Source organism: Pantherophis guttatus, chromosome 6 (genome assembly GCF_059756535.1).
Source record: "Pantherophis guttatus breed Tessera chromosome 6, ASM5975653v1, whole genome shotgun sequence".
NCBI lineage: Eukaryota > Metazoa > Chordata > Lepidosauria > Squamata > Colubridae > Pantherophis > Pantherophis guttatus.
Window position 1 is genome coordinate 78,586,389 of NC_142068.1, and position 23,094 is coordinate 78,609,482.

A 23,094-nucleotide genomic window follows, 5' to 3' on the forward strand; every position below is an offset into this window, starting at 1 on the left:
AATGCCTATGTATAAACCTCTCATCTTTCTATCTATTATTTTATTTGGCTAGGTGGTTCAGTGGCTAAGGCTGAGTTTGTGGATCAGAAAGATCGGCTGTTCGAATCCTTAGTAGTCTCCTGTGTGAGCAAAGGGCTGGACTAGATCAGTGGGTCTCAACCTTCCTAATGCCACGACCCTTTAATACAGTTCCTCATGTTGTGGTGACCCCCAACCATAAAATTATTCCTAAAACCATTGAAAATATGTGTTTTCTGATGGTCTTAAGCGACCCCTGTGAAAGGGTCGTTCGACCCCCAAAGGGGTCCCGACCCACAGGTTGAGAACCACTGGACTAGATGATCTCCAAGATCTGCAGTGATTGGGAAAACGGTCATAAGTCACTTTTTTTCAGTGCTGTTGTAACTTTGGTCACTAAATGAATGGCTCTAAATCAAGGACTACCTATACTGGCAAACGAGCACTGTTTTCTACTCTCTTGCCAGAGATGAAACTGCTTTGCTTACTTTTAAGAATATTTCTTTTTATGCTGTATAGCCTGGCTAGGTGGCTAAGACGCTGAGCTTGTCGATCAGAAAGGTCGGCAGGTTCGAATCCTTAGTATAGGTCTCCTACGTGAGCAGGGGGTTGGACTTGATGACCTCCAAGGCCCCTTCCAACTCTGTTACTGTTAAATATTTATTCTATTAATATATAACCTTGACAACTTATAAAAGGCGTGTGGGGCTTCAACAAAACACCCCTTGCTGGCTGGGCGATTCTGAGGGTTGAAGTCCACAAATCTTCAAAGATGTTTGGGGACAACTCTGCCTTTAGAGAAGAACCACCTCAGCGGTGCCAAGGTAGGTTTTCGGGGCGTCTCTGCGGCATTTCCCGGGGCGAGAGAAGGCGCACCTCTTGGCCTCCAAACCGTTCCGGAGAACCGCGAGCGGGAAAACCAAGATTGGTCTTAAAGCCTTGTCGGCGCGCACTCCGACTAGGCCTCCGAAGGGCGGCGGGTCGGTGTTGCCGCGCGCGGCTCCGCCCGGTTGCAAACAGGGAAGCGAGCCCGGGCCGAGGCGGCCGGTGGGAGGGGTTTTGCGAAGGCCGGTGGCGGCTTTGCTCGGCAAAAACCCCGACCGCGAGCCGGCCGGATGAGTTAGATGGGGAGGCGCCTAGAAGCGGCGACAGTAAGTGGATTCTCCCGCGGCTCTCCGGCTCGCTTTTTTGCGCGGCCCCGCCGAGGCTTTGTTCTCCTTCGCCCCTCGGCTGCCGTTTTGTTCCTTCCTTCCTTCCTTCCTTCCTTCCCTCTTCCTCCTCCGCTTGTTTTTCTTCCTTCCCTGGAAAGGATCCGGGGCTTTTCAACGCGCGTCTTTCTTGCGCGTCTGAATCTCGCCCTAATAATCGGGAACCGGTTTACGAATCCCCCGCCCGGGTTGTTTTCCAAAAGCTAATGGCTTGGGAGGCTGTCTCCAACGCCGCCTTCCTTTACAGCGGGTGGAAAAAACCTTTTTCTAGCGAATCTTTTCGCCCCCGCGATCCTATGGGGGGGAAAAAAATAAAAAATAAAAGAGCAATTTCCGGGCTGGAGGTTTTTAGGATTCGGTTACTTTGTTTAAACGTGTAAGGAAGTGTGCCCGGCGGGGTGCGCGCGCGCGAGTGTCGTGCGCGCGCTAAAACCAAAACAGTAGCAAAGTCAACATTGAGTCAGGTTTGGAGACAGGATTCTGCGAAGTCAGAATTCAGAATTTAGAAAGCTTTGGAGACAGGATTCTGCAAAGTCAGAATTCAGAATTTAGAAAGCTTTGGAGTTGGGATTCTGCAAAGTCAGAATTTAGAAAGCTTTGGAGACAGGATACTGCAAAGTCAGAATTTAGAATTTAGAAAGCTTTGGAGTTGGGATTCTGCAAAGTCAGAATTTAGAAAGCTTTGGAGACAGGATTCTGCAAAGTCAGAATTTAGAACAGGGTGGATTTGATTTAAATCACAATTTAAATCATGATTTAAATCACTAGTAAAAAGGCTTGATTTAAATCAACTCGACTTAAATCATAGTTTTTAAAGAGCAACTGTCATCTCTGCTACTCCTTTGACCCACTGTTGACTCACCGATAGTCCCAGTGTTGCACAATATACAGCCTCATGCTACATAAGTAAGCTCCATTTCATGCTGAATAAACTAAATTATTTATGTATCTTAAATAGAAAACTATCTTACGATAGATTTTTACCCCAAATGTTTTTTATTAAAATAAATTCGATAAAAATCAAAAAAATCCGATTTAAATCAAAAAAATCTGATTTTTTTGATTTTTTTAAAAAAAATCATTGATTTTTATCCACCCTGATTAGAATTTAGAAAGCTTTGGAGTTGGGATTCTGCAAAGTCAGAATTTAGAAAGCTTTGTAGGCAGGATTCTGCAAAGCCAGAATTCAGAATTCAGAAAGCTTTGGAGACAGGATTCTGCAAAGTCAGAATTCAGAATTAGAGTCAGCTTTGGAGTTGGGATACTGCAAAGTCAGTATTTAGAAAGCTTTGTAGGCAGGATTCTGCAAAGTCAGAATTTAGAATTTAGAAAGCTTTGGAATTGGGAGAATTTAGAAAGCTTTGGAGACAGGGTTCTGGAAAATCAGAATTCAGAATTTAGAAAGCTTTGGAGACAGGATTCTGCAAAGTCAGAATTCAGTCAGCTTTGGAGTGGCTGGCCTCTCTTAAGGGATCATCTTTTCCAGGGTCAACGCAGCAGCTGTATCCTAAGTGGATACGGCCGTGGGGTTTGGCTTTGAGGGTTGGCCCAACCCTTCCCCACATAGGGTGTCCTTAAGGGTGTTGACTATGCAGGTAGTCCTTGACTTAAAACAGTTCGTTTAGTGACCGTTTGAATTTACTATGACAAGTGACTTATGCCCGTTTCGGCATCCCCACGATTGTATGATTTACATTCGGATGCTTGACAGCTGGTTCATATATTTATGACGGTTGCAGTGTCCCCTGAGTTATGTGATCCTCTTTTGCGACTTTCTAACAAGCAAAGGCAATGGGGAAGCCGGATTCATTTAACAATCACGTTTCTAACTTAACAACTGCAGTAGTTCACTTAACAAACGGGGCAAGAAAACTCATAACTTACTTAGCGACGTAAGTGTTGGGCTCATTGTGGTGGTAAGTTAAGGACTACCTGTATCCTATTATTCCCACCCCCAAGTGGGAGGGCATCTGGAGAAATGGGAGCCCAGATAATGTGGCTGTAAGTGATAATTATTCAAAGAACTGGGCTGTTGTGATTTAGAGCAGTTTTTCACAACCTGGACAATTTTAAAATGTGTGAACTTTTTTAAAAAGTTGCCAAGGATGGGGGGAAAAAACCCTGATTGAGAGTATTTGAACCCCAAAATATCTATTGGGTTGGGTTCCTTTTTTCTTTTTATGCAGCAAATACCTGCCTTCTACAAGTAGTCCTTGGCTTACAACCATTCATTTAGTGGCAGTTTGAAGTTACGGTGCCACTGGGAAAAGTGACAACTAGCATCAAATTTTGGGTGTTTGGCCACCGGCATGTACAGTATGGATGTGGTGATGCTGTGGACCTTCAGACCTCCAAAATGCATTGTATACAGTCATTTAACAGCCATGATGGTGCAGTGGTTAGAATGCAGGATTGCAGGCTAATTCTGCCGACTGCTAGCAGTTCGATCCTGACCAGCTCAAGGTTGACTCAGCCTTCCATCCTTCAGAAGTCAGTAAAATGCGAATCCAGATTATTGGCAGCATGCTGATTCAGTGAACTGTTTAGAGAGGGCTGTAAAGCACTGTGAAGCGGTATATAAATCCAAGTACTATTGCTATTATGACGGTTGCAGCATCCTGGGCTGATGTGATCACCACCTGCAACCTTCCCAGTCAGTTTCTAGTAAGCAAAATTCATGGGGGAAGACAGATTTAATTAATGACCATATAAGTTTTTAACAACAGTGATTCACTTAATAACTGTGGCAAAAAAGGTCATAAAATCAGGCACAACTGACTTAACACTCACCTTGCCTAGCAGCATAAAATATGGCCCAAACTGTGTTCATAAATTGAGGACTACCTATAATCCCTCCAGAGGAGTATTCATTATACACCATTTGTCGTGCTTTCTTTTAAACTGAGCGAGTAACAATTTAGAGGGTTTTTTCCCCAAGCCATATGACAAAATAGAGTCGGAAGACAGATTTCTTACTGGTACCAGTAAGTCCCAGTGTGTCTGCAGATACTGCTTGAGCACTCATTAGACTATTCCATCAGAGTTTTTAGATATGTTTAGATTTGTTAAAATGTTTAGAAAAGGGCAGAGTGCCAGACCAGAGTACCCTCTGTTTCTGATTACAATTACGGGCACCAAATCAACTATAAGCACCTTCAAACAAAAAATAAAGGGATTTCTTAGGCCCATTTGCCCAGAAAAAGGAGAAAGGAGGGAGGGACTAAGGAACATCCATACTGGCAGAAGATCTCCAGTTGATTCTCAAAAAAAAATAATATAAAAAAAAAATCAAGATCAATATAGAATGATCCACATCTTTTTTTTTTTACATGTGCTGTGTATGTGGCACACTAAAAAGGATGTTTGATCATCTACACCTGATCGTCAGCTTGCCTTCTACCTAATATACCAAGTATAGTAGCCATTTTATAAACAGGCAGTCAAACTGTCCTATTTCAACCATTTTGTCTAAGTGTCCAGTCAGGAAAATTGATTATGGCAAATTATCTCTGTCTGTCTGTCTGTCTGTCTGTCTGTCTCTCTCTCTCTCTCGGTATAGATATAGATATAGATATAGATATAGATATATAGATACAGATACAGATACAGATACAAACACACACACACACACACACACACACACACACACACACACACACACAGCAAAGAAACGGGGGAAAGCTGGTACTGTATTACAAATTAATGCACAATGCCTGACAGATTTTCGGTCCAGTTCCAGTCCTAGGACCTCCTGGAAATACATCAAGAATGTTTAATCTGTCGCTGCAATGCTTAATGATAGCTAGATGGGATTTTGTTTCTCAATAGACTCAAGGATAGAGTTACCAATTCTGCATTGCAGAACTATGAACCACCAATAGATGGCAGGAAAGAGTAAGTGTTCTGTATCTTTGCTGCCATCCAGCAGTTCTCTGGAGTGCTGCAGACTATTTCTGGCAACTAATCAAGGAGCCTACATCCTTTCATGGAGAAGTTCTCAACATCAATCTCTAGTGTCTTCAGATAGGGTTGGGTAAACTCTCTCCATCCTGAAGGGAGCAAAAGTAATCACTGAGAACAGTGGGCTGAAGAAGCTGATGTCTGACTTGGTACAAAATATTAGATATCGGCTCAAATAATAAGATTTATATTTTTCCCCCCTAAGGTAGACCAGTCTTTCCACTGTCATCTTTCATAACATGAGAATTGAATTAAGACTGGAGGAGTTAGAAGAAATCCCCATTGTGCATATCTATCTGAAAGAAAGCTCTAACTTAATTTATAGCTTTGGTACAAAGAATCAAACCATACAATAATTCTGATGATGTGGACTTGCATTGGGTAACAAAGATTTTGTGATTAATATATTACCATGTTTCCCTGAAAATAAGACCCTGTCTTATATTTTTTTGAACTTCGAAATAAATGCTAGGCCTTATTTTCAGGGAGGTCTTATTATTTTGGGGCAAGTGGAGCAAGACGGGGCTCCTCTTGCTGTCTTACCTGATTTCCAGCTCTGTCTCCCTAACCCTAACCAGAGGAAATGGCGGTGACCAGTTGTGCATGCATTTAAATATTTTCGGGGAGGGCTTATTATCGGGGGATGTCTTATTTTCGGAGAAACATGGTATCGTAATGATATTTATTTTCTTCATAAAAGTGTCTCTTGATTTGGAAGACAGAGAAGATGACCTCCAGGCCAGCACAAGCTCTTTGTACAAGTCAAAGAACCCCACAATCCAAGAAGAAAAAGCACTCCTTGAGGAATCGGGGGCAAACCAGTATGTCTTCGGAAAGCCCAAAGACCATTGGAATGCCACCTATATTATTTTCTTCCTCCTTGGGACCAACTCTCTCTTGCCCTTAAACTTTATCATCACTGCAAAACACTACTGGATGTACAAGCTTCAGAACTGCTCAGAAGACATTTCCCCCGAAGAGCAGGGATCCTCAGATATCCGTGTAAGTATGACATTTTCGTGATTGAAGTTAATTTTGCTTACATAAAATGCAGGACACAAACAGCACCTTCTAAGACTTAACAAGTTTGATTAAATGGCATAAAGTTTTATTGAATTTGTTAATCTGGAAAAGGTGCTATCAGACTCCTTCTGATTTGTAGTTGCCATAGACCAAGGGTGTTAAACTCAAGGATCCAGGGCCCATGGGATGTTTAGATCTGGCCCGCAGGGCCACCCTGGAAACAGTGAAGGACCAGCCCACGGTGCCTCTGCCAGTGAATACGGAGATCAGTACGGCCGCACGCAGCCCTCTCAAGCTCAGTTTTTGGCTGCGACGGCCTCATGCAACCCTCTGCCAGCAAAAACGGAGCTCAGGAGGGCTGCGCGCAGGCCTTCTGAACTCTGTTTTATTTTGGCAGAGCGCTCGGGCCTCCACAGGTGCCCCCGACACAAGTGACATCAAGCTGGCCACGCCCACACTGGCCACATCCATCCGGCCCCCTGCGATCAACCCAACCCTGATGCAGCCCTCAATGAAATTGAGTTTGACACCCCTGCCATAGACTAATCAATTTCTCCTACAGTGTATAGAAGGAAATCATTGATTGACTTCAGTTTGGTTAGCAAAGATATATGTGATTTCTGTCAATAAATAATTGGGTGTTTTCATTTGGAGAAATGTAAAAGCAAGATGATAAAGCAGGGCAGGGCAGGTGATGGTCTTCTGATTCTTTTTGGAAAGACAACTTCCACAACTCTATGCCAACAACCACACCTGTGGGACTGATGGAAGATGATGTCCAATACAGTTGGTAAATAGCAGATTTCCTACTCCTATGCCGTCCGTGTTATTAGAATTTATAGAAAATATACATTTGGTGGAGAAATTGAGAGAGAACAGGATTTTCTTCCCTCTCTCTGGATTTTTTTCCACCATGGGAAATAGAATTTGGAATACAGAACAGAACAGAACAGAATTCTTTATTGGCCAAGTGTAATTGGACACACAAGGAATTTGTGTTGGTGTATATGCTCTCAGCCTTCCATCCTTCTGAAGTGAGTAAAATTAGGACCCAGATTGTTGGGGACAATAGGCTGACTCTGTAAACCGCTTAGAGAGGGCTGTAAAGCACTGTGAAGCGGTATATAAGTTTAAGTGCTATTGCTATTAATGAAAGGAGCCTGGATAGCTTTGCAGACTAAAGCACTGTAATTTAACACCAGCTGTCTGCAATTAAAGTAAGTTCGAATCTTGCCAGGCTCAAGGTTGACTCAGCCTTCCATCCTTTCTAAGGTAAGTAAAATGAGGACCCGGTTTGTGGGCGCAATAAGCTGAATTTGTATAAAATATACAAAAGTATGAAGGCTATTGCTTAACGCACTGTAAGCCGCCCTGAGTCTCCGGAGAAGGGCGGCATATAAATCAAATTTTAAAAAAGGGGGGGGGATATGAAGCAAACTTGTAGTCTACCTTTAATAGTGGAAGAACCTCATCGCTCCTCCCAACTCCTGAAAGATTTTGCTGATGTTTAGAAGAGGCGTGTGTGTGTTTGTGTGTGTGTGTGAAAAAGAGAAAGAGATGGTTTAATGCTGTTGCTTTACAAACAAATACATCCTTCTGCTTTTTAAAATATCTGCATAGGCAGTTGAAATTCCTTCGCTCTGCCTTGCATAGGAGTCCTAATTCATAGAGACGAAATCAATACAAGAGAGGGTAAGAATTACCAGCCTTGAGATAAAAGACTTTCTGAGCCTGATAAACGTTTATAGCTTTTCCAGTTGCCCCGACCGTCATCTGTTAAGCTCACAGACTTAAAGAGCCTTTGTTATAATATATGGACTGTGACAATTTTCCAGCTACGTAATTGTAACTGCTATTTAAACTAGAGGCTCCAATCGAATAAAAGAGCAATGCAGATGACAGGTTTGGATCTGACGTGCAAAGATGGAGATGGAATTCTCATGACAGGTTTTGGGAATGCAGTGCGTGTTGTGACCTAGGCTCACTTAGTCATTACAGGACACAATTAGTCTCAAACAAAACTATTTTGTTATAACAGCTGAGAATTACTTCATTCCCAGTTGCCAAGCATCTGAATTTTGGTCACGTGACAATGGGGATGCTGCAGTGGTTGGGAAAACAGTCATAAGTCACTTTTTTCAGTGCTGTTGTAGCTTTGGTCACTAAGTGAATGGTTCTAAGTCAAGAACTACCTGTATTGGCAAACGAGCACCATTTTCTACTCTCTTGCCAGAGATGAAACTGCTTTGCTTGTTTTTAAGAACGTTTCTTTCTATGCTGTATAGCCTGGCTAGGTGGCTCAGTGGCTAAGACGCTGAGCTTGTTGATCAGAAAGGTCGGCAGTTCGGCGGTTCGCATAGGTCTCCTGCATTAGCAGGGGGCTAGACTAGATGACCTCCAAGGTCCCTTCCAACTCTGTTACTGTTATTATTATTGAAGGCTGCTCAAAGCAATACTAAAAAGACTATCTAGCAAGAATGCATGCCTTTGAAATTGTCAGAGAGCAATCTAAAAGCTTCCCAATTACACCTTGAAGGCTTTCCTACAGTGAAAGGTTTTCACCAATTTCCAGAAGTTAGGCTCAACCACAGGAAAAAAAAATGCCCTCTTCTTAGTTCCAGCTAGAATTATCTCAGTGTTGTGGCTCCGTTACCTGAGCCTGTGTCATCGGCAGGAGAGGACTCCGAGAGTGAAGGAGAGGAGTTGGCAAGGCCTCCCTCTCCAGGACCCTCCTCTCTGGCGATGCCTTCGGTGTCCGCCGAAGGGCAAGAGATAGGGCCGGGGCCGAGCACGTCTATGCAGCCACAGATGGACAGTGATGAGGGTAATGAGTCTTGGCTGGATCCACGCCAGCGTCGCAGAGATAAGCGCGCACAACAGAAGAAAAGGCGTGCCTGAGATTAGGCTGAGTCACTGGACCACACCCCACAGGATATAAAAGGGAGCGTGGTGGCCAGTCAAACTTTGTGACAAACAAAGCTGAAAGCTTCCATACCATTCTGCATTGCCGGACTTTTGCTATAGACTTTGCTGGATTATCTCTGGACTTGATTAACTCCGTAATTATTGAGCTGTTTCTTTTGATGTATCAGAAGTGGGGAGAAGTTATCTCTCCTCTTCGTAAATAATAAACGCTTGGCAGGCAGCCACTAGGTTGTTGCCAAGTTCCATTATCATAAGGAAAAGGATTTTGCCGGCTGGTTTGGTCTTTAACTCTTGAACGTCTGTTGGTATGTGTGCATGTGGTTGGGGACAGAACACTCAACTCTAGCTTCTTTCAGTTCTGACCTAGACATGCAGGCAAGTTGATCCTGATCCGCAGGAGCCTTCAAGTATCGACTGGTTCTGTTTCTAAACTATGTAGGGTTTTAAAATCAACGGCAGACATGGAGTAACATCCTTCCTGTTAATTGTCTTGGAGCCAGCCTTTTCATCCAATTTTCATCCAGTTTTTTTATTTCTGGATACTCTATTGAGGTGTTGGGCATTTAGCCTACTGCCCTGCTACTCCCTGGTGGCCTTTTATGTTCTAAACAAAGACAAGGTTATTCTGGTGCTGCTATTCGCTGAGATTTCTTTACAGTGTAGTGTAGTAGCCCAGACAACATGACCCTAAAGCAGGGGTCTGCAACCTTCAACACTCAAAGAGCCATTTGGACCTGTTTCCCACAGAAAAGAAAACACCGGGAGTCACAAAATCCTTCCTGTGTCTGACTATTTCTTGAGCGGCCACAAAACTAGCATATGTAGTTGAATTAGACGTTCTGTTTTCTTCTGAAACTTTTCTGTTCTTGGATTTATCCATGGTTGGCCTATTGGGAGTTGAAAAGCTCAATAAATTGTGTGCCGGTGGGTGTTGCACATTGGTGGTTGTGACACATATTTTGAATGACAGGGAGCCGCAACAAAGGGGTGAAAGAGCTACATGCGGCTCCAGAGCTGCAGGTTGTTGACCCCTGACCTAAAGCATAGTTCTTCCTTGGACAAACCTGAGTTGTTTAGGCTTGGCATAGCAGCCTAAACAGAATAAAGTTACTCTTGGGGTTTAGTAATATCGGGACCTACAAGCTTTAAAAGGTGACCCCAGGAGAAACAGTGAATCTGTTTTCTCAAGAGGAGTGCTACTAGTCAACGCAGCTTGAACTCCAATTCCCAGGTCAGTTCTGTTGCCCAAGCACAATTCTTTTGAGAAGTCAATTGACTATCGCTACGAGATGTAGCTAACAGATCTCTGTTAAATGTTTAAAAACCTGTGCCGCCTGCTTGGAATGAGATGCAAAGATGAGAGAAAGTACGGTTTCATCTGCTTATTATATTGACAGAAGGCTCCAGGGGATTTCTGTCAATGTTAAACAGCATGGGGGAATAGTATAAAACCCTATGAAATACTATAGGCCAGAAGCCAGGAGGTCAATAGAAGAGTCTCAGTGCTGGCTGATTCTTTGTCATTATTATGGTTTGTCTCACAGTCATTTAGATATTCAGATTGCATTTGGCATTTTTGTCCACCTATCAAGTCCTTCCCAAGAACCTGGGATAGGCAGATGTGGTTGTTTCATGTGTTAAAGGTATCATGGCAGAATGTAAGCTGTTCCGAGTAAAGCTGCCTTTTGCAATTGACTGATGGTGAATGTGTCAACGCCAATAGTGTTCAGATGGTGCTCCAACTGTTTTGGGATTTCATCTAAGTCACCTATTACTATTGGTACTACCCTTGTTTGCCTTTGCCACAGTCATTCCATTTCGATTTGCAGGTCTTTGCATTTTGTTATCTTCTCCAGTACCTTCTCTTCTCTTCTGCTCTCTCCGTGTACTGCCTCATCCATTATCCAGAATTTTTTGTCTTTCTTATGGACAATTGTTAAATCTAGGAAGTTATTTGGCAGGTGCGCCTGTCTGTTTGAATTCTAAAATTCGACTTTAGCTTCTTCATTTACTATTACTTTCTCTAAGAACATATATAAACAAATGCAAGACAGAATATGAAAAAAAGAAAAGAAAAATAATACAATACAAATAAATAAACCAGGGATTTAAAATGTCACGGAACTCGTAACTTTCCAAAATACCTTTCTTTATGAATAATTAGATGTTAAATAATAATTGTCAAATCAATATTAATCCATATTATTAAAAATCTCTGCATTCCAGAGTTCTCCCCTCTTACATCGTTATTAAATGTTTATTTTTTATTAAGAAGAAGGTGCTAAGAAATTTGTTCAGTGTGGAGGTAAGAATTCATATTGCAAGACTAGTAAGGCAAAGATAAAATCCTTACTAGTAAGGCAAAGATAAAATCCACACCAAACTTCACAATGGTCTAGTTTACCTGATGGGGTTTAGTATCTGTACATACTATACATAGCATAGGTTAAAAAAAAAACAACCTCCAAGTGCAGTCCTGTATGTGCTAGTGCAGTGATGGCTAACCTTTTTGTTGTCGCATGCTGAAAGCACGCACCTGCACCCATAATGCAATGTGCGTGTGACACCCCCCCCGTGCTCCCCCATGCATGTGAACACAACCCGCCCCCCGCACTCCCCTTGTGACCTGTTTTGGGCCTAGTAGGCCTCCCTGCAGCCTCCTGGGAGCAAAAACGGGCCACAGAGGGGCCGCGCCGCATTCCCTGTGTCCTGATTTGGCCTAGTAGGCCTCCCTGCAGCCTACTGGGAGCAAAAACGGGACGCATCACCCACATGCGCCCCACCCCTGTGTATGCGCGGCAAAGGCCTGAAAATCAGCTGGCCGGCAGGATGCACATGCACATGCGCAGTGGAGCTGAGCTGGGGCAACGGCTTGCATGCCGGCAGAGAGGGCTCTGTGTTCCACCTATGGCACGCCTGTTATAGGTCCGCCATCACGGTGCTAGTGTCTTTCCCAGAGGACTTAGTGATAGACATTTTCAAAAGCCATTTACTATATTAGTTGCCCTATCTTCGTGTGTAGCTGGACCACACAAAGCATTAGAAAGGAGGTTATTCACAATGCAGGCTAGGCACGAGCAAGCTTTCCTTGAAACGTTAAAGCTACCATGTTTGTTTCGTGGCACGGCTCCTGTGATGACTCTCCAATTGGTTGCGTGTATTTGCACACACCCACAAACAATACCAGTATTGAGTCTGCTGGTGAAATAATAATGCATGGACACAGCTCAGTCACAGCTAGGGAGAAATCTGGAGCCAAGTGTGAATCTTCCACAGGATACGGCTGCTTTATGGCTTTCAGGAAGGGCACTTCACTCCTGACAACATGCTTTGTGTCCCAAGCCCCACTTCTGAATGCTTTGCACAAGTCCAATATGAAGTAACGGCTCCTTCTCTTCTTTTCAGAAACTCGTGCTTCCTGTATTTGCTGCTGAGTTTGTGAAGTAGCTGCTGCAGCTGTCTAGGAAAACCAATTTTTGCAAGGGCTATCAAATTCCATCAGAGGCTTACTGGCCTATTCTGACAGATTGCAAGAGAGTCTAGGGAGGATTAGAGCGAAGTTCGGACAGCGTACCCCTAAGCAGTCAGGATTGGCTGTTGGAGTGCGACACGGAAAAAAGCATAAACAAATAAATTAATCCGGATCTTGAGAAGAGGCCCCCAGAGGACACAGAGGGATATTTAGGACCTTAAAATTCCAAAAAAGTAGGAAGCCTATATCTGTTTGCTTTCTGATTGAAATGTCTCTTGGAAATATTAGCTAGTTGCGCATGTGTGCAGGCTTAGACATCAAAGCATTAAAAGGAATATGAAAAGAAAGCAAAGTTCATCAATACTATCCCCTGGAGATGGATGGATGGATGGCTCTCAAAATATACAGTGAACTGTAAAAGATAGTGCCTAATGTTTACTGTAAGTCTGTTTTGCTGAATGAAGTAAGAATAGGAGGGACTTCCTGTATGTCACGGGAGTCAAACTCAAGATCTGTGGGCTGGACCCGGTCCATGGGGTGCTTAAATCTGGCACGTGGAGCTGGCTTGGAAAAAAGCAAAGGACCGGCCCGCGGTGCCTCTAACAGCCAAAACGGGGCACGGGGGGGCCACGCACGGCTCCCCGCACCCCGTTTTCAGCCTGGATGGCCTCCTGCAGCGGTTGGCCAGCCAAAATGGTGCAGGGCAGCCCTCCCGCCCAGTTTTGGCTGGCAGGGTGTTGCAGGAGGCGCCCGTCCCGTCTCCCTCTTGCCCCCCCCCAGTCGGCCCACGGAGGAGAACTACAATGCTGATCCCACCCTTGAAGAAATCCAGTTTGACACCCCTGCTGTATGTGGACCCTTCTTGACCATTCAATGATTTCAAAACAGTATGTTGTATGGGCAATCGGTAGCCCTCTCTTTACAGAATCCTCAAAGATAGGTGGCAAATATGACACAATCCTATGGATATTTTTTTTTAAAAAACTAAGAATACTTTCCTATTTTGGGTGAACATATTGCAGAATGCCTCTAGACAAAAAAAAAATGTTCTCTGAACCATGGTGGCTCCAAAAATTGGGATGTGGTGGGGGGGAGCAAATGTGGAAAAGAAAAAGAGAAAACATTGCTGGTCCCTTTTCTAGGAGTGGTGCGGTGGCCTAGAGGTGGAGCTCTCACCTCACAATCGGGAGGCTGTAAGTTTGATCCTAGGTAGAGTCAGATATTTTTCTCTCTGGGCACACTGAGAATACATCCGCTGAACAAAACTCTGCATTGGAAACAGGAAGGGCATCCGGCCATTAAAACACCCTGCTAGCTCCATTCAGTTGCCCAGACTCCACCCCGCAAGGGATTATGGGGTCGTTAAATGAAGATGACTGATTGCTGGTCCCTTTTCTAAATACAACAGCTTATAATCATTCCTAAGAATAACATGCTGATCTGAATTAACCAAGAGATTCTGGTTTTGCCCTCAAAGCAAATGCAAATAGATGACTATTACTACTCTCATAATAGGATGTTATCATCTCGTTCCCAATGCTGAAGGAGCATAGAAGAAGTGGAAAATGCTCAACCAATGAATTAGCTTGCCTTCAGAAGTTGTGGGAGCTTCATCACTGGAAGCTTTCAAGAAGAGACTGGACTGCCATTTGTCAGAAATGGTGTAGGACCATGATGGCGAACCTATGGCACGCGTGCCACAGGTGGCACGCGGAGCCATATTAGTGGGCAGGCCAGCTCAGCTCTGGGGCGCATGCGCGCGCCAGCCAGCTGATTTTCGGGCCTTCTGGGCCCACCAGAAGTAGGGAAACAGGATGTTTCCTGCCTCTGGAGGGCCTGGGGTGGGTGGGAAAGGCCCGTTTTTCTTTCTTACCTGGTTCCAGATCCTTTCTATTTATCTGGGAAGGGCAAAAACAGCCTTTCCCACTCCCTCGGAGGCCTGAAAGGCCCCATTTCCCAACTCCCGGTGGGACAGGAAGTGACTTTTTTTGCTGTCCCCAGCCTCCAGAGTCCTAGAGACTCCTAGAGAGACTCTGGAGGCTGGGGACAGCAAAAAATGTCACTTCCTGTCCCACCGGGAGTTGGGAAATGGGCCGTTTCAGGCCTTTGGAAGGACTCCGAGGGAGTGAGAAAGGCTGTTTTCGCCCTTCCCAAATAAATAGAGAGGATCTGGAACCAGGTAAGAAAGAAAAATGGGCCTATCAGGCCATCCTGTGCCAGGAGTGGGGGGGGGTTGCACGTGCATGCGCGTGGGTACGTGCGTGCGTGACCCTCCCCGCCCCCCTCTCTCCTGGCACGCGATGGCAAAAAGGTTAGCCATCACTGGTGTAGGATCTCCTGCTTGGGCAGGGGTGGTGGTGATTGGACTAGAAAACCTAACAAGATCCCTTCCAACTCTGTTAATCTAATCTGTTCTGCTTGCTTCTTCCCTTCACCTCACTTAGCACATGGAGAGGTAAAAGCCCTATTTCTTTCCACACACACACCCTAGCCAGAATATACAGTTTTGTGCAAAAAGATTTTTCTGGCAGGCTTTGGTACAATCTGTATCTGAATGTGTGTGCTGCTTGGAAGCTCAGTACCAAATACCTGTGTATGTCAGAGGATTGTCACAGATTGGTTATTCCTAGAAAACTCAAGAGAAGGGAGGGACTTAAGGAAATCAGACATTACCTTCTAATAAACTAATATTGTGCACCTTGCTTTGGGGTTCTGTTGCACGCCGTCCTATTTCTTTGCCAAAGCAGGTATATAAAAAGAGAGTCCAGATGTGGTCTAGAACTCTACAGGTGCCAATTGCGGCCTCTCTTTTCCAAAGAGCAACCTTATTTGGAACGACGCAAGCTGCCTATAGTATTTTATGGCTTTTTCCAATGCCCTGGCAGATGTGAAGAGGCATCCTATTGCAGCCATGAGCCTCTGGTCTTGGCATGCCGAATTAGGAAAATGTCACTTCTCAATTCATGGTCTAGACACTCTACTATGAAAAGCCACCTGAGAACGCTCGGTAGGGGAGTGTGGGGTGTAACTTTTTTTTCCTAATTTTTCCTTCTTTTCTTTTTCCCCTTTGGATTTTTAAACTCTGAGGAAGTAAACAGCGTAACTTCTCCTGGTAAACATTAAGACATCTATCATAGCAGGCAACTATTAACATGTTGTGATCTATTTTTTTCTTCCATTCTCTAGCTTGTCTACCCCAGCTTGAATGTATGGTTGGATGCTACTATTGTATTCATTTGGCATACTCTGACATGGTAAAATTAACTTGATTTGCGGCTCTACTGAAAAGCCATGTTTTCCTACTTAGAAGAATAATGTTGTGCTGAAGGGGTGGGGGAAATACCCATACATTTCAGGTAAATTGTGGAGAAACGAGCAATATACATTTTTGTGTAATGTGTGGCTTCTGTGCTGCAATGGAAATGATTTGTAGTTACCTCCTTCTGGGATATTTTTTTCCAATTTCCCAATGTATGAGGCTATAAATCCTAAAAACCAGGAATGACTAAAATGGCTGTTTAGTGACGTATGACCATAGAGTTGATGGCTACACCAACTAGCAAGCAGAGCTAGAGAGGCTAGAGGGAAGTTCCCTTAAGTTGGGCTCTAGCATGAGTCCAGAGCTTGGAAGACAAAGCCTCTGATCCCAGTGACAGACCCAGATTGGATCCTGCAACATTATCTTGTGACACGTATATTCGCCTTCATTCATAAGCAGAGGTCTTATGAGTCTAGGTTTTCCTGGGAAATCTGAGCTGCGGTGACACAGTGGTTAGAGTGCAGTACTGCAGGCTACTTCTGCTGACTGCCGGCTACCTGCAATTTGGCAATTCGAATCTCACCAGGCTCAAGTTTGACTCAGCCTTTCATCCTTCTGAGGTGGGTAAAATGAGGATCCAAATTGTTGGGGTCAAGATGCTGACTCTGTAAATCGCTTAGAGAGGGATGTAAAGCACTATGAAGCGGTATATAAGTCTAAGTGTTATTATTATTATTGTTATTATAGAAGACAACAGCAGCAGTATAATTGCCAAATTTTTTTAGCATCAAGCTGGACTCAGGCGAGCCTCTACTTTAGATAGGATATGGGGTTGGTATAGATTAGATTAGCTTTATTGATTAGCCTATAGGCCATATCAAAATACAAGGTTCAGACATGTATTATCAATAAAATAATTGATAATACATGTCTGAACCGATGAGCCTTGGTAGTATAATGGTCTAAAGCACCCTGTTATTAAGACCAGCTGCCTGCAATTACTGCAGGTTCGAATCTCGCCAGGCTCAAGGTTGACTCAGCCTTCCATCCTTTCTAAGGTAGGTAAATTGAGGATCCAGTTGTGGGGGCAATAAGCTGACTTTGTATAAATATACAAAAGGATGAAGACTATTGCTTAGCACATTGTAAGCTGCCCTGAGTCTCCGGAGAAGGGCGGCATATAAATCAATTTTTTAAAAAAAATCCTATAAAAATAATTTAAAATAAGAATAGGGTAAAATACAATAATTATGGGATAAAATACACTAATTTAATACATAAAATAGACTAAGATAACATAAAATTATATTTCTGTATCACCCCTACAATCTATCCCAATCAGGCCCACATACACAGATCTCCATCGGACCATTTTAGTCAATATCTGGTGTTTAAAATACTGAAAGCACTTTTGCCAAAGCTCTGAGTAGATAGCATGGCTGTCGTGCATGTGAGTTCGGAGTTAATAAACTAGAGATATGGGTGATTATGGTTTACATAGAGGCATCCAGCATGAGCAGAGATCTGAGGATGGGCTCCCTACCTCTGATGAGATGTGTGGAGATAAGTCACTTCCCACTGCTGTAGAACATATGCATGAATGACAAAGTGACTATTTCCAACGGTGGCTTTGTGTTGTAAACTCAGTGAGCGACATTCCTGCTAGCAAAAGCAGGAAATGGTTGTAGATCTTCTCTAGAACTGCCATCACTGTATTTTGGTGGTGCTCCCTACGCGTGGTTCTTTTGCATTGGTGGGTATCATGGGGGCAGTTTTCATTCTGAACACTGGTACAATAGACTTGCGGAATGGCGTGCAGCTCTCGCTTCTCATTTCACATAGGAGTGATGTTCAGCTTGAAACAAAACGTCAGTAAGAAATGATATGTGCCAACTTGGTGCAGTGCTGTTTATTTAGGATAACGGCTCAGACACTGAATTATAACCACCATTGAAAATGAATCACGGTACAGCAGCCCAGAGGTGCAGTAGAAGAACAGCAGTGCACCAACTCACAGGCATTGTGATTATTATATTGGTAGTAGTGCAGCCTTGTCTTTACTAAATTGTCTCGTAGCCACTGGTAAATAATGGTCTCCTATAGGAAAGTGAGATGGATCTCTTTAGTCCATCTTCTGATGGACCTCTCAGTGGTTGTGCTGGCGGGAAGGAAGGCATTCTTTCAAACAAGACTAGAAATGCAAAAAAAATAACCCACCGCTCTAGCAAGTCTCCATTTCTCCATTTGGGGTGTTAAAGATTAAAAGACTTTGCTTCCATGTTAACTGCTACCATTTTTCTGCAGCCAGTATGGAAATGAGGCTGCTAGCCTTATGGAAATTTAACAATATCTTCCTAGCTAATAATATTAGAGCGTTCTCTAATAATGGAGAGCATTCTCTGTGGGAGCGCCGACCCTCTGGAACGGTTTGCCCACCGGGCTTAGGACAGCCTCTCCTTCCGCCGTGAACTGAAGACGTGGCTTTTTCATCAAATGGACTGACCCGTTGAGGGGGGTTTTTACATTGTAATAATTTTATTTATTATTTTATTTATTTATTTATTTTATTTTATTTCTATACCGCCCTTCTCCCTAAGGACTCAGGGCGGTGTACAGCCTGATTAAAAGCACAAAGACAGACAGAATTTAAAATAAATTAAAATTATTAAACGACAGGCTCAATTTAAAGTTTTATTAATTTTAATTAATTTTAATTGGATTTTAATTTATATTTAATTCATATTGTTGAATTTTTATCTTGTAAGCCGCCCTGAGTCCTTCGGGAGAAGGGTGGCATATAAATTGCAATAAAATAAAATAAATAAAAATAAATAAAAATATTTGTTGCCTTGTTGATATGGCTGATTGAAGGTCATTTCATACCACCAAGAAACGCTGCTTTGAGGTCACTCAATTTGGTATGGCGTGTGGTGCAGACAGATATGATAAAGCGGATATGGAAATATACACAAGTGCCTGTTTGATCTAGTGGTTGAGGCACCAGGCTAAAACCAGGAGGTTGTGAGTTGTAGTCCTGCCTTAGGCATGAAAGCCACCTGCTGGGTGACTTTGAGCCAGTCCAACTCATCTCACGCGGTTGTTGTTGTTGTGTGGAAAATAAGGGCTGGAAGGAATATTATGCATGTTCGCCACCTTGAGTTATTTATAAAAATAATAAAGGTGGGATAAAAAATAAAAAAAGAGTGAAGGTTATCAAATATATAGCAACTCCTATAGCAACTGCAGTCCATTAGGTAATATTTATTTATTTGTTTGTTTGTTTACCCTGTTTCCCCGAAAATAAGACATCCCCTGATAATAAGCCCTCCCCCAAAATATTTAAACGCATAGCTGGAAATCAGGTAAGACGGCAAGAGGAGCCCCATCTTGCTCCCCATGCCCCAAAATAATAAGACCTCCCCGAAAATAAGGCCAAGCACTTATTTTGAGGTTCAAAAAAATATAAGACAGGGTCTTATTTTCGGGAAAACAAGGGTACTTACTTACTTACTTACTTATTTGTAACATTTATATAGTCCTTCATCTTACATCAAACTCCGGGAGACTCCTAATCAAAAATTAAAATCACTTAAAAGTATTAAAAGTATTAAAACCATAAACATTAAAAACAAAAATCTGGCACCAAGTCAAGCTTCCAACACGCCGTCACCTCATCCTATCCCAGAAGGCAATATTCTTCAGTGTTTTTTTGGGAAGCTAGGAGGAAATATTGGACCACTGACAGGCTGGTATTTGACAGCTTCAGGGAAAAGCATGATACAGTAGGACTTGGCACAGTAAATTTGAATTGGCCCTTTAAAAATTAAAAAAAAAAAAGGATTTTTCCTCCCTTTTATGAAATAGTAAAGCCAAAAATGCACTTTTTTCAGCCAACGTGTTTTAAAATTCCAGGCACCTCCTCTCTGCCTGAAATTCATTTCCTCCTGATGCTGATTTGCAAGGAGAAACAGCGAGTACGAAGTAGTTTATGCCATTTTTCCCCCCTCTCTCCATACCTGTTCTCCTTCAGCACTTCTGGAACCTTGCAGCTTTCTTTTTATAGTACCTGTTAAGAGTGCAATATTTCTATAGTGATTGGAAGGCCTAGGGAGGTTTTACTCCTGCTGAAGATCTCCGGTGTAAGGAGGAAGCCAATCAGGCTGCTGCTGCTGGGGGTGGTATGATGGGAACTATCATCCAGCACTGTTTGATTTTATACAGATACCTGTTGCAGGGGTGTCAAACTCGATTTCATTGAGGGACGGATCAGGGTTATGCTTGACTTCAGAGGGCTGGGGGGGGGAGGCGTGGCCGGGGTGGATGTGGCCAGCTTGACATCTCGTGTCGCGGGGGGGGGAGGAGACGACCTGTGGTGACCAAGTTCTAAGGCAGGACTTTCCTGAGACCCTTCCTCACTCTTATTTTAATCTCCTTCCTTCCTTCCTCCTTTTCTTCTTTTTCCTTCCTTCCTTCCTTTTCTTCTTTTTCCTTCCCTCTTCATTCTCCTTTCTCCTTCCTTCCTTCCTTCCTTTTCTTCTCTTTCCTTCCTTCCTTCTCTTCTTTTTCTTTCCCCCTTCCTTCTCCTTTCTCCTTCCTTCCCTCCTTCCTTCCTTCTTTCCTTCCTTTTCTTCTTTTTTTGATTTTTTATTTTATTTTATTGAACTTCTATACCGCCCTTCTCCCAAAGGACTCAGGGTGGTGTACAGCCATATTAAAACACACAAAATTTAAAAGCAATTTAAAATGAATATATAAAAATTTGGCCCACAAAGTTAAAAGCTAACAAACACCCAATTTAAAATTCATATTAAGCCAGCCCAGCCTGTTGGAACAAAAGAGTCTTAAGGGCGCGGCGAAAGGTACGCAGGTCCGGAATTATACGAACCTCTAGGGGCAGCTCATTCCAGAGGGCTGGTGGCCCCACAGAGAAGGCTCTCCCCTTCTGCTCATTTGGAAGAAAATAAGACATGTCTTGGTAACAAAGAATCAACATAACTTTTGCAAAAGTAAATTTGGCAATGTTTACAATATAGAACTTCGAAAGAACTCTGTTAATCCTTGTATATAAACGAACTACTTGTACTGGAATTGAGTCTCATAATTTCTAAAAAGAGGTTTGCTTCGCAATTGTATGTTTTCATGTTATTAGCATAGGATCGTCCTCTTTCCTAAGCTTTCTAACAATAATAGAGATTATTTTTTTTCTGTTTTACTTTCACTATTCAAGTTTTGTGCTAGTAAATGAATATTAAATACTGTTCAGTAACAGCATCACCACTTCTCGGACACTTGACTTCTTTAAATTGGCTTTTTTGCATTCGCAGTTTACAATTTTTAGAATGTTTTATGGTAATATTTTCAGGATAAAGAGCATTACCTGAACATTTGATGTAAACATACAGTGTTTTTGGATAGATGACTAAGTGCATCCCTAGAGCAGTCAACAATTCTTACCACCTAATAACACTGTAGTAAACTGCACAGATGTATTGTGTTCATAAATATAGTCAGTGTTACAACTTGGCAGTACTTTAGATTCTAAAGTTAAAAAAAAAAAGCTCTGGAATATATAGGAATGTTCAGGTGACATGTATCTGCAACTTCTTTTTGAGGGTTCCATTGCAGTGAGAAGAAGAGCTGTGTGAGCCAGGAAAAGATGCAGCTGCTTTAAAGATGCAGCTGCTTTAAAGCAGGAGCCTCCAAACTTGGCAACTTTAAGACTTGTGGACTTCAGCTCTCCACTACACTGGCTGAGGAATTCTGGGAGTTGAAATTCACTAATCTTAAAGTTTGGAGACACACACACACACACACACACACACACACACACACCACTTTAAAGTACAGTTAACAACTGCTACGTATGTGCCCTCTTCATTCCAAAGCACTTCTTTGTTCCTTGACAAAGAAGTGACGTAGAGGTGGGATTCAGATAATTTTGTCAGAATATATTCATGAACTGGAATAGAGCATAGCAACAGGTCAGCCAATGAGGACTGTTTGGTAACTGAAACATAGTATTTGTTGTATGGGCCATAAGAGATAGTTTGGAGCCTGGGCATGGCTTAACTGTTCTGTATATAAGCTTGAGGGCACTAGCTTCTCCCTCCTCCATTTTGCCTTCTCCATTTTGTGCTTCCATTTTGTGCTGTGTTTGTACTTGCAATTTCTCTTCTCTACAACATGGAAAAACCTACAAGGGTATTGTATACGTGCCTTATGTGTTGTTACGTATATAAAGAATTTTTGAATCCTGTTGAATTGTCCAAATTGTGTGTGCTGCAACAAACTCTGACAAATTTACCTACCGGTTCGCCCAGCTCCAAAAACATGAGCGTGTGCGCACGCCACCTCCATGCATGCGCCCAGCCCAGTGGTGGGTTTCAAAAATATTTACTACCGGTTCTGTGGGTGTGGCTTGGTGGGCAGGGCATGGCTTGGTGGGTGTGGCTTGGTGGGCGTGGCAGGGGAAGAATACTGTAAAATCTCCATTCCCACCCCACTCCAGGGGAAGGATACTGCAAAATATCCATTCCCTCCCCACTCCGGGAGAAGGATACTGCAAAATATCCATTCCCTTCCCAAGGCAAGGGAAGGTTACTGCAAAATCCCCATTTCCTCCCGATCAGCTGGGACTTGGGATGCAGAGAATAGATGAGGGCAGGGCCAGTCAGAATTTTTACTACCGGTTCTCTGAACTACTCAACATTTCTACTACCGGTTCTCCAGAACTGGTCAGAACCTGCTGAAATGCACCTCTGGCCTGGCCTCAAAAACATGCATAAATAGGACAGCATAGATCCGGGGACTGGCTCGGGCGAACCGACTGAATACTACCTCTGAAGTGACAAAACATGACATCAAATTATGATGGCTTAGTTGCTTTTCTTTCCTACCTTCACTTCTCCTGGCTGTGTTTCACATCTTCCTCCTCTGTAAATTCCAACTGTTCTTGGCTGTTGATTAACAGAAAATCGGTTGAGTGCCTTTGGTTATGTCTTCCATGGCTGTAAAGCTTTTATTATCTCTGCTTATTTGGGAAAGGAAATTGGTTCTGGAGGGGAGGTCTGTATCTTCACCTTCCCTCTCCCCAAAAGCTAACATTTGAGGTCATATTCTGACATCCTCCCATAAATGTGTCCTGGCCTTTAATTGTTATTTATGAGGGCTTTGCAGCTGTACAGTTGTTCCTTCTCAGTTCTGCAAAATAGAAATTCCCTTCCCCCCTT

The 23,094-nt window shown here is 43.1% G+C and overlaps 1 protein-coding gene across 2 annotated transcripts in view; it reads left to right on the forward strand.

Moving 5' to 3' along the window:
• Nucleotides 1–776: 776 nt before the first annotated feature.
• Nucleotides 777–23,094, forward strand: part of SLC29A3 (solute carrier family 29 member 3) — a 57,327-nt gene continuing 35,009 nt past the window's right edge. Inside the window, exons 1-2 of one of the 2 annotated variants that reach the window (XM_034435759.3) lie at nucleotides 777–842; nucleotides 5,887–6,188. In XM_034435759.3, the coding sequence (XP_034291650.1) occupies nucleotides 791–842; nucleotides 5,887–6,188 (354 nt within the window). In that variant the 5' untranslated portion in view covers nucleotides 777–790. Of the gene's footprint in view, nucleotides 843–972; nucleotides 1,170–5,886; nucleotides 6,189–23,094 lie in introns of those variants that run through there. The other variant, XM_034435760.3, reaches the window with a different exon arrangement.